Consider the following 12,262-nt stretch of genomic DNA (forward strand, 5'->3'; position numbering starts at 1 on the left):
AATGGTATGCTCATGCAAAGTAGGAAAGGTCTTTTAGGACAAAAATGTTGTAAACATTGTTTATTGTAAACGACAGGATACCGTGGACTAAATATTTAAGGGCATTTTACAATTTTGTATACATTATTTTAATTAATTACAAAATATGTGCAAAAAAACTTATTATCATTTTCTCATACACTTTTATATATAATTAAAAACTTTTTTTCAATTTTTTTTATAATATATATGGTAATAATTATTGATTAGTATATATATGGTAATATTGGTTATGTTTATTTTTATGTTTACAATTATAATAAACATACTAATAATATAAAACATTTTATATATGTGTTTATTGGCTATGTTTATTTTTATGTTTACAATTATAATAAACATACTAATAATATAAAATATTTTATATATGTGTTTATTTTATTTTCTATTAATTAAACATATTAATTTAATAAATAAAATAATAATATTCACATAAGTTTATTATATCACTCTACGTGTGTTATGTTTATTTTTTTAGTAATTTTTTAGAAAATAAATAATATATATATAAAAAATTGTTTATCTTTATCTTTTTCTTTGTTTATTAATTGTGTCGTGTTTATTTTTTTTAATTAAATAATTTTTGGAATTTATAAAGTTATGTTTGTTTATTTATTTTTTGATGTAAGAATTATACTTCAATAGAAAACTCGTTCACTAACTCATTAGAAAATAATCAATATATAGAAACAATAGAAAGAAAATATACTTATTTTAGTATAGTATAAATTGACTATGTTTATTTTTATGTTTACAATTATAATAACATACTAATAATATAAAATACTTTGTATATATATGTTTATTTTGTTTTCTATTTATTAAACATACTACTTTAATAAACAAAATAATAATATTCACATATGTTTATTATATTACTCTACGTGTCATGTTTATTTTTAGTAATTTAAAGTATTGATTTATATTTATATACATTAATGTTTATAATTTTGATATTGTATTTTATTAAAAAAAATCTTATTAAATTATAATAATCCATACTAAAATAGATAATAAACATTTATCTTTTAATAAAAAAATATTTAACTTGTTTATTTTTATAAATTTGTTTAATTAATTTTACGAAATTGTTTATTTTGAGGTTTAATAAACATATTAAAAATGTATGGTTTCATGTAATAAGTTTTCAAAATGTATAAATTTTTAAAATAATTTTTTTTGCACATTTTTTGTAATTATTTTGTTTTTGTTGTACATTTATAAAAAAAGCCCAATATTTAACTGTTGCAAAAAAAAAAAAAAAAATTGTTGGAACAAAAAGAAAATTAAGTACACGTTCGTAATCTTCTTCCTTCATTTACTTTAATATGTTTCTCTTTTTGACTTTTTTTTTTTCAATTTATTTTATGCAATGAAAAAGAATTTGATGTGGGTATGTGGTCCACTTCATTAACGAAAGGTTTAGATATTTTTCCCATTTTCAGATTGACGCTGACTTATCTTCAAAATGGGTTAATCATGGCATATCAAAAAAGTCAAGCACTTAATAAGATTTTTACTATTGAATGGTCTTATCTTATATGAAACTTACTCATACACAGTGAACTGTATGAACATTTTCAAGGGATCTATTTAAATAGAGAAAAAAGATATGAGTTTTTAACTAGAGATCACACACTTGCACCTGTGTTCCTAATAAAGAAGACCAACGGCTCTGTTTGAACTTGGCACAAGTCATCAAAATCAATGGTTTCTAACCACCACAAGGGAATCTTTTTAGGGACTTTCAAACTAATGATCACTTCTCTATTCTCTATTAATTAATCTCTTGAAGCTACTAAACCTGAAAAGAAATAAAATAAATACATAAATAAAGAGCCTTTTGATCTTTTAATATCTAGACATTAATCATGTAGTGAAAAACAAAAAAACCAAATAAAACATTGAAAAATATAATCATGCCTTTGCAGCAGTTGGTTGTGGAACATCAACTAATCGCTCAATTGTCTGTAGTTGATCATATGGTGCTATCTGCATTACAACATAGAAAAGTTTAAAGCTTAAATATGACCAAATATGGGTATTACTATAGCTAATTACACGACTTTTCCCCACTTTTGTCTTTGAACCTTATTTTCTACTGAAAGTTGATGTCGTAATTTGACTTTGTTTTTATTTATTTATTTATCATTATCATTAAGAAAAAATAGTAAAGCATATGCTGGAAACCAAAATTGACAAACTTTTGTTTAAAAGCATGTCACTTGGGTCAGAGCTGATCATTATCCCTAGTGTATTGGTTGATAAGTTCAAACTGTCCAGTCAAAAGTGAATCTCCACTATTATAGGTCTTAATTGTTAAACTCCAAAGTTTAATTTAACTACTTTTTATACTGACTATTCTTTTGTCTTATTTTTATATCAGTGATAAAAATCTAACACTGGCATAGAATATATAAATTCCTTGAAATAATATAAGATAAAACAAAATCACAATACTAATGCACAATAATCAACTTTCTTATTTAAGGGCCTCATTAAAGGGAAGAAATGGCAAGTATATGTCCAATTCACACACACAACTCACCTGGCTAAAGCCATCGGGCCATGTTATTGAAACTGCATAATTTCCCATTGGTCGAATTTCTTCGGGTTCAATATCTTCTGGAACATCAGTATACTGCAGTTTTTGCTCTCCTGTCCATTCATCCTGTTTGAAGAAAAGTAGCCAATCATCATAAGTTGATTCACAAAATATTAGTTTGAAATTCAAGGCCCTATTATGCATGAAAAGTAACATTTTGTCTGCTCTGCACCTTTCACATTCAAAAAGTCTGGGGTAAAACTCCCATCAACTAGTTTCTCTTCAAAGTCATGCCTCGTGTTTCTTAATTCCTACTCTAGATTTTAACATTGACTTCACTAAAGCTATAGTAAGAATGCAAGCCTCTAAGTTAGTTTTTTTTTATGTTGGGACAAAGTGGCTGAAAACCAGTTTGCCATATTGCAACCAGCTCACACGGCACAGCATGACTTAAGCAGCACATGTCATATACAGTAAGGTTGTTCATGAACACCAAGTGCCCATTGTTTAGTGGATTGCTACTTTCCACCATTTTCATGTATGCTGAAGTTTTATGTATCAAGGATTTTTGTGCCTTGGAATTTCTTATTTCATCTCTAAAATCTCGTAAAATGGATAATTCAACATACCACACTTTGTGCTGAGCGGTCATTCCGTCTTACAGTTGCAGGATGGAGAAGAAACTCTTCATCTGAGTCTGGTACTTTCACCCTGATTACCTTGATAGATTTGTCATAGGTGACAGCTGTTGACACTAATTAACACAAAGATGAACTTATATCAGAAAAAACTTGCCTGACTTAGAAACAACTGATGAGATTAAGGAGCAAACTTTTTATTGCAACATTGTCTCAAAAATAAGTAGGGAAAACACTGCACAGTTTTATAATAGTTTATAAGCTTTGGGCTTCTGAATTTTTCCAATTTTACATACTTTTAAAAGCTCCAATTTAGTTTTTAGAAGATATATCAGTATTTCTATCATCTGAATTTAAACAGCAGGCCAAAAATAGATTCTAATCTGGGAGAGGATATATTTGTAAAGAGGTAGCTATCCCAATCAGCTCTTAAAGGAACAAATTTCCCAAGAATACAGAAATGAGATCAGGTACCTTGTTGGCGAATCTTGGCACATTGTTGCACAATACATACTCCAAGCTCTTGGAATGTCCTGGCAACTTCACCTTGAGGATCAGCTACCACTTCTGGCACTCCACTATCTCCTGAAGCAGATAGCTAGGGGGAAAATATCAAAGTTAGATTGACTTGACCAATCTAGTAAATGACATAATATGCAATGCTGTAAAAAATTTAAGTTCCAAGATCAAAACAATTAAAAGGAACTATAGCTAAAAAAGAGACTAGACATGACAAGAATCTGAGTAAAATAATTGCAGGGGACATACAGCTGGTCTAATGGGAAGATCAAACAGGTGAGGAATTCCAAACTGCTGTACAACCTGGAGAGGTAGTGAACAATTTATTTCAAGATAATTTTTTGTTAGAATTTAGTTATAAGAGTTCTCTAGTCTTCTGCATCTAGATTAGTTATTGGGTTTTCTACAGTGAGATAGGAAATTAAGCATACCTGAGATCCCGAACCTCGACCGAATGGGTAGTAGCGTTTCCCATCAGCATCAAAGTGGCACATGTTCTCAACTACAGCAACACATGGCACCTGCTTGCACACAGCATGAGATGGTTAAGAAAAAAAGGAGTTTGAAGAATTTAGCAAGCTTATGAAATTATAATGAATAAAATTGCCTAGGAAGAAATAATATCCAAATATCAGTTGTCATAAGTTATTCTTCAGAAAACACCTTATTTTGCATTGGCAAGATAGACATGATATCAATAGCTTGAAAAAACTGTTCAGGAGAATGATTACCTTAAGCTTTGAAAACATTCTGACTCCTTTGGCAACGTCAATAAATGCAAGCTTCTGAGGGGTAGTAACAATCACAGCAGCAGTTAACGGGACTACCTGAAAAAATGATTCAAACTTGGTGTAAGATGAAAAAAATGTTTTATGCCAAAAAGGTTATATATGCAGACTAGATTCTAATTTTCATAGTTACCCTCCAAATGGGACATCATTTAATTTCAGTGCATAGCACTATAAGAACAGCACCAAACTAATCACATACTAATGATAAATCATGAAGTTGAGTTTATAGACTATTACTATTGGGAGACTGAGACTGAGAGTAAAAGGTGAGCACCTGACATAAGGTAAGCTGAATATCACCAGTTCCTGGGGGCATGTCGATGACAAGATAGTCCAGTTCTCCCCTGCAACGTGAGCAAATTCATCATTAGACATTGTAATTAAACCGTATTAACATATAATATTATGTATTACTTCATTTTCCATGACACATTGCAGACTCATTTTGCAGTTCTATTATTTCTACTTTATTTTCTATAGCTTTCATCAACATATACTCTTCTCTATTTTCTTCCTTTTTATTTTATTCCATTCCAGATACCATGCCCCTGAAACCAGGAGCAGACCATACCACTCAGTTGTAGTCAGAAGTTGGTCGATGACTCCAGATACCATTGGACCTCGCATAATTGCACGACCTTGTCCAGCAAATCCAAAAGACACCAATTTCACTCCCATGTATTCAGTAGGAATGATAGTTTTCTTCTCTGGGTTCTGCAATAAATCATTTTCCTGTCAAAACTACAATATTTTCGAGATGAATAACTCGTTTAAAATTCACAATATTACCATTTCTAGAAGTCGGTTTTCAGGGGAGACCATAGTTGGCAAACTTGGACCGTAGACATCAGCATCAAATATTCCCACTCTAGCACCCATACCAGCCAATGTGTACGCCAAGTTTACTGCAACAGTTGATTTTCCCACACCTCCCTGAACAGATTTTACCAAACATGGGCACTGATAGTGTAAGCAAAGAAACTCCCTCCTTTCCCCAAATACAATATACCACAACTAACATAATCATAACTGACAGAGGCAAAGAATATGCAACAAAAAGCTACCTTGCAACTTGAAACTGCCACAATATTTGAAATTGTCTGTAAACCTTTGGGAAGTTGCCCAGCATACATGGGTCTAGCTGGCTGTGCTGACATGGTCACTTTCACATTTTTCACCCAAGCAAGCTTTTTCACCACTTCATTTGCTTGCTGCTCAAACTGACATGATATTTTCAAATCTTGTTACACTCTCAGCATGATAGAAAAGCAAACATTCTACATATTCCATCTACCAATGCAATCAATAACATATCAACCTTGGAATTTCTTTTCATGGGTTCAAAAAGGATCATCTCATCAAAAGCAACACTCGGCATGATTGATGGGTATGGATAATTTCATGAAAGGAAGGAACACAGAGAAAAGGGAAACATGGAACATATTCACATATATCCTTACTAAGAAATTAAGTCTACCATTCCAAACATATGTGAGTGCTTGATGAAACAATGATGACTGTGTCATTTACCATGTCCTTGATTGGACATGCTGGTGTAGTAAGCTCTAACCGAAATGAAACCTGAGACCCCAAAAAGAATTATCAGTACTTTAACAAAGGACAATATATGACATGTATCTCATAGAAAAATTTCAAGGTTCTAGATGACCTCTCCCAAAGCCTCATTGATGTCTAGATCTTTTACAAAACCGCATGAGACAATATCCGTTCCAAAATCTGGGTCAATGATTTGAGACAATGCTGTCAAAACATCACTTTCAGCTTTTCCATTTGATACAGCAGAAGCTCCAGCTACAAGCAAATAATCGTAATAACATTTAATAAAATTTAGCAAACATTACATAAGTTGGTCAATTTTCCCATATCAGGAAATACAAAATGACTCCATCGGTCCAATATTATTCACAGGTCCTAGTGAAGACAAAAGAGAGTAAATTGCTCCAAACGTTTAAATTGGCCTTTTAATCCCTTGGAACATTGTACATGAATAATAAATAACTTTAATTGATGAAGGCTGTGCTCCTAATTTTCCACCGTTACCATTTAAAGTCCAAGCTTAAAAACTTATTATAAACATAAAAATTCACTGACTTCAACTTTATCTACATAAACAATTGTCCAAAACTAATTTTAAAACTTGAGCAGGAGTAAAAAGAAAGAAGAATGTAACGGACAAATATTTCTCATGTCATATATATGAGTCATATCACAACAGAACAGAGTACAGAGCATATGAAGCTACTGGCTTGGGGAAAAGAGAAGCTTACCTTCAACAGATGCTGCTTTAGCCGTGAAAGTGTTCAGAATGGAGCTAGTACGTGAAGCCCATATTGTATTTTCAAGTCGTTTTGGCTGAAAAGAGCAACTTATGATAGCTGATGGTAAAAGGGGTCTCTCATGTGAAAGTAGTCCTACAAAAACGAACAAACCCACAAAGCATTTTCAATGTAACAAATTTCAAAAACTAGTATATTAAACTTCCAAAATCAATAATATCACATATAAATAGAGAATTCACCTAAGCTTGAATGTGTTCTCGAGCTATGAAGCGAGATATACAGTGACGACGAAGCATGAAGAAGCATTTTAGAGAGAGAGAGAGAGAGAGAGAGAGAGATGTGAAGAGAGGAAGAAATGGTTTGTGAGCCTCAAGTTCCGACCATGATTTGAGTCCGTATAAGATCACATACAGAATCCAATCCGCTTACTTCCATTCCTTATACGACGCCGTTTAATCTGCTGACATGGCAACCCCGTTAAGCACTAACTCTAGTCCTTTCCACGTGAGCAATTTCTCGTGCTTCTCCAAATTCCTATATTAAAAAAATGAGTATTGCTATAAGGCATCAGTGGTGCTTAGCATTTTCTTGACATATCACGTTGCGATTGGTTAGCGATACTCCCTAAAAACTATTATATTAAATTATATGGGGCCCAATACTTAGTTAGACCAATAAAGATACGGACACATAGGAGGGTACTAGGCACCACTGGTACCCTTTAGCATTTCTCTAAAAAAAAGGTTAAATGGTGCCTAGCACCGGCATAATAATAGTGTTGTAAGTTCGTGAGTGTTGTGCTAATTCAATTTATATTTATTTGTACTTTTTAAAAAACGGGTCGTGTCGTGCTGTACTACAGAAGAATATGAGTCGTGACGTGTTGTCCCAATATTTTTAAAGAGTAGGTCCGGCATGCCCCTGTTAGAATTTGACTTAAATTAATTATTTCTTTATGTATTTATCTATATTTTTTAAGTTACAATTTCTTTTTAAGTAATTATTAATTGTGAGAAAAAAAAAAGTCTTGGTGACCAAGTTTTGATGAGTCTTCTTAAGGAAGATTTGAAATATCTTGGTTCCCAAGCTCTCTTGATGCCTAAATTTTGCAACTTTATAAATATATGTTTTGTGTGAAAGAGAGGTATGGGTGTATAGAAAAATAGTGAGTTTTGAGAAGAGAGGTGTGTGTGTGTGTGTGTGTGTGTGTGTGTGTGTGTGTGTGTGTGTGTGTGTGTGTGTGTGTGTGTGTGTGTGTGTGTGTGTGTGTGTGTGTGTGTGTGTGTGTGTGTGTGTGTGTGTGTGTGTGTGTGTGAGTTTGCTATGTGGTGAGAGTGAGTAAGAACCAAAGTGTGTATTGGGATTTGGGTGGAGAGATTGAAATAGAGAGTATAAGTAATTTTGAAGTGATAAGTGAAATATATCTCGCTGCGCTTGAAGTTTGTCATTTTTTCCAACAAGTGGTATCAGAGCCAAGGTTCAGATCAACACAGAAAATTTCAAAGATGGTGTCTTCCACAAAGTTAGAGATCGAGCATTTTGATGGGAAGAATAATTTCATTTTATGGCAGACGGTGAAAGATGTGTTGGTACAACAAGGGCTCCTAAAGGCACTGCAAGAAAAGAAGCCTGGGAGTATGAATGATGAAGATTGGGAGGAGTTGCAAGCGAAAGTGGTAAGCACTATTCGTCTAAGATTGGCTCCTGAATTAAAGTATAGTGTATTGAATAAAACATGTCCGTCTGAGTTATGGAAAAAGTTAGAAAAGGTTTATATGTCAAAATCCCTAACAAATAGATTATATCTGAAGAAACAATTATATGAATTAAAAATAGTTGAAATAGAAGATGTTAGGGATCATATAAATAGTTTAATAAGTGCATAACTCAATTGTTAAGTGTAGAGGTCAAAATTGATGGAGAGGATCAAGTTATTATTTTATTGGCATCTTTACCAAAATCATATGAGACATTAGTGACTACACTTTTGGTTGGAAAGACTACTTTAATTGTAGATGAGGTATCGACTGCTCTTTTGGAGATAGATAGTATCAAGCAACCAAGTGGTGTGTCTCATACTAATCAAGCTTTTGTGACAAGGTCAGAATCAAGTCGTGGTAAGAGTACATCAAAAGGAAGATATGGTGACAAAAGAGATAACTGCGCTCATTCACGCTCTTCAAGGAAAGTGGAGTGTTACTATTATCACAAAAAGGGACATGTTAGGCGGAATTGTGAAGAGTTGACCAAGCATCTTGAAGCAATGAGGAATCAAGCATGCAAAGACACATCAGATTCCATAAATATTGTTAGTGAAGGCTTTGAAAGTGACTCTGATGTTCTCTTTGCCATAGCTGATGAAAACTTTTCTGACTCTTGGATTTTGGATTCTGGTTGTTCGTTCTAGGAATGTCAATGGGGCGGGTCGGATCTGATCCGACTCTGATCCAACCAGATCCAGGTCATATACGGATCTGCCCCGCCCCGCCCCGCTAGATTAGATACTCGGATCGAATCTGATCCGACCCGCCTTATACGGATCGGATCTGATCCGACCCAACTTTGTTTTTTTTAAAAAAAAAAATATATATATATATTTTATATCTAAATTTATATTTTTTTTCCAAAATTTATTTGTTTAAGAACTAATAATGCATCATTTTTTTTTTCTTATATATTTTTATTTTATTTGTCAAAATCAATAAAAAAAAAATATATCAAATTCTTATCACATAAAAATGTAATTTTACTATTGAAAAATTAATTTACCAAATTTTAGAAATTCCACTAATATAATCATCAATAATAATGTAGTATGATGATTACATGAAATAAATATCCTCTAAAAAAATACATGAAATTAACTTTAAACTTTTTATATGCTGTTCTTCTAGTCTTCAAGATTTACTGTGTACGGCTCCTACAAAAAAATAAATATGTTAATAATAAAAGTAAGATTTTTTATACTAAGTCACAACAAATTGTAATTTTTGTAACTAATACTTTTAGTGATGGATCTATTTTAGTCACAACATAATAATGATGATTTATAATTAGTTACAACTTTTTTACTTTTAGTCACAAATTTTGTTGTGATTAAAAATAAGATTTTTTGTAGTGATATTTTTCTTATCAATTTTTAAAATTAAAAAAAAAAACAAAAATGGTTATAGAATACATATTTTTTAAAAACAAAAAATTACTTTTATTTTTATGATTAAAAAATTAAAAAAAATAAAAAAATAAAAATATTACCAAATGCCCCTTAAATAATTAAATATTTAAGAGTCAGATAATAGTATTAATTACTCATTATTATAATATTTAATTAATTAGTATTTTTATTTGATAAACAAAAATTAAATATTATTCTTATTAATTAATAATATGTTTATATTAAATGTAAATTATTGTTGCATACATATATAAAAGTTATATACTATAAAAGTGTAAATTATTGTACAAATTAATATATTTAACAGTGTCTATACATAAATCGATCTATTGTGTATAACATTTGTTACTTTACTTTCTTATTATAGGAAATTTTGCAAATAATAATAATTATTATAATCAAATAATTAAAATATAGAGTGGCCAGTATGCATATATAATTTTATTTATATATATATGTATGCATATATAAGAATTAAATGAGAGAGTAATTAATTCGAATAATAATATATAGTGTGGTCTATGGGCAGATCATATATGTCTAATGGTGGTATTTCACTGGCCTTACACCTTAAAAAAATATATTAAAAAGTAAAAATCTTTTTTTAAAAAAAAATATATATATATTTAAAACGGATCGGGTCAGATCCGATCCGTAAAAAAATTAAGCGCGGCGGGTCGGATCTGATCCAAGATCCAATAACTATCCGAATGTTTCGGATCAGTAATGATCCGTTGGATCGGATCACTGATCCGATCCGAATGAATGGATCTTTTTGCCATGCCTAGTTCGTTCCACATGTGCCTACATAAGGAGTGCTTTGACACTTATAAGGCATATGATGGTTGTACTGTTTTGATGGGCAATGATTCTAGCTCTAAAGTTGTTGGAATAGGAACTGTTAAGGTGAAAATATTTGATGGTGTTGTGAGGACACTACCCGTGTGAGACATGTTCCAACATTAAGGAGGAGTTTAATTTCTTTGGGAGCTTTGGATACTTGAGTTTATGTCTATTCCGCAAAATATGGTGAAATAACTATCAAGAAAGGTAGCTTGGTAGTTATGAAGGGTAAGAAAGAGTGAAATTTGTATAAATTAGTGGGAAAGACTATTTTAGGTAGATCTGTGAAGGTGGAGTCACATCACAAAAGGCATTTAGTTAGTGCGAAGGAATGTGACAAGGTGGAGAAGACTCTAATTTCAGTTAAAAATTATTTGAAGAAAGAAGACATCAGTGAAAGATTGAAGAATGTGAAGACAAATGCTCAAGTGAAGTTCAATGAGAGTATGAATTCGTTGTATATATACTCTTATTGATGGTTTGAGTTGTGAGTTTAGAGAATTTGAGTTAAGGTAGAGATTGTTGGAGTTTGACTCAAATTAATTATTTCTTTATGTATTTATCTATATTTGTAAAGTTGTAATTTCTTTTTGAGTAATTATTAATTGTGGGAAAAAAAAAGTCTTGGTGACCAAGTTTGATGAGTATTCTTAAAAAAGATTTGGAATGTCTTGGTTCTCAAGCTGTCTTGATGCCCAAATTTTGTAACTTTATAAATATGTGTTTTGTGTGAGAGAGAGGTGTGGATGTAGAGAAAAATAGTGAGTTTTGAAAAGAGAAGTGTGTGTGAGTTTGTTATGTGGTGAGAGAAAGTAAGAAGCAAATGGTGTATTGGAATTTGGGTGGAGAGATTGAAATAGAGAGTATAAGTAATTTTGAAGTAATAAGTGAAATATATTTCTCTTTGTGAGTTTGGTAGTTTTACCAAACTGAGCAAATTTTATTTGTTTTGTTTCTTTATTATTTCGATACGCTTGAAGTTTATCATTTTTCCCAACAGCCCCATAGGCCTAGTATTTTTGTGTCGTGCTCGAATTCGTACTGTGTTTTGCTCATGCCGACTTATATTTCTCAAATAGACCAGCCCATTTCATATTTGGACTTAAATTTGTATTTTACTTTTTTATATATTTTCTCATAATTGCTAATTATATGTATATTTCAAAATTTTAATTATATTTATATAACGTTAAAGCTTTAGTTATATTTATATAACGTTTGAATCATATATTTTTATAGATAAACATATAAAAAAATTATTAATATTATTAGAAATTAAATAGTTACTTATAAATACTAAAATTTTTATATCATACCCTATAAATAAATTAATATATAATCTTAAATTTTCATGCTTTAATAGTTTTAATTATAGAATTATAATATTCAATATTATTTTAATTTATTTATAA

General features: G+C 31.0%; 1 protein-coding gene across 1 annotated transcript; it reads right to left on the reverse strand.

The window, feature by feature from the left end:
• Positions 1–1,552: 1,552 nt before the first annotated feature.
• LOC115707452 (fe-S cluster assembly factor HCF101, chloroplastic) lies at positions 1,553–7,238 on the reverse strand. The gene is made up of 16 exons (XM_030635417.2): positions 7,072–7,238; positions 6,821–6,964; positions 6,202–6,344; positions 6,063–6,113; positions 5,597–5,752; positions 5,322–5,465; positions 5,104–5,246; positions 4,807–4,876; positions 4,473–4,568; positions 4,173–4,262; positions 3,991–4,044; positions 3,697–3,820; positions 3,214–3,338; positions 2,588–2,710; positions 1,963–2,031; positions 1,553–1,843 (listed from the first exon to the last, which is right to left on the reverse strand). Exons 1-16 carry the CDS (start codon positions 7,136–7,138, stop codon positions 1,838–1,840), a joined length of 1,605 nt encoding a protein of 534 aa, XP_030491277.2. The 5' UTR covers positions 7,139–7,238; the 3' UTR covers positions 1,553–1,837.
• Between the last annotated feature and the right edge of the window lie 5,024 nt (positions 7,239–12,262).

This window comes from Cannabis sativa, chromosome 1 (assembly GCF_029168945.1).
Source record: "Cannabis sativa cultivar Pink pepper isolate KNU-18-1 chromosome 1, ASM2916894v1, whole genome shotgun sequence".
NCBI classification, from domain to species: Eukaryota; Viridiplantae; Streptophyta; class Magnoliopsida; order Rosales; family Cannabaceae; genus Cannabis; species Cannabis sativa.

Bases quoted from the DNA above. Each gene is read 5' to 3' on its own strand.
- LOC115707452 (XM_030635417.2), bottom strand. From the start codon at position 7,138: ATGCTTCTTCATGCTTCGTCGTCACTGTATATCTCGCTTCATAGCTCG. The intron at 5,753-6,062 runs GTAAATGACACA...ATATCATGTCAG, and splicing joins CATGTCCAATCAAGGACATG to TTTGAGCAGCAAGCAAATGA. The intron at 2,032-2,587 runs GTGAGTTGTGTG...GTTGTAATGCAG, and splicing joins GGCCCGATGGCTTTAGCCAG to ATAGCACCATATGATCAACT.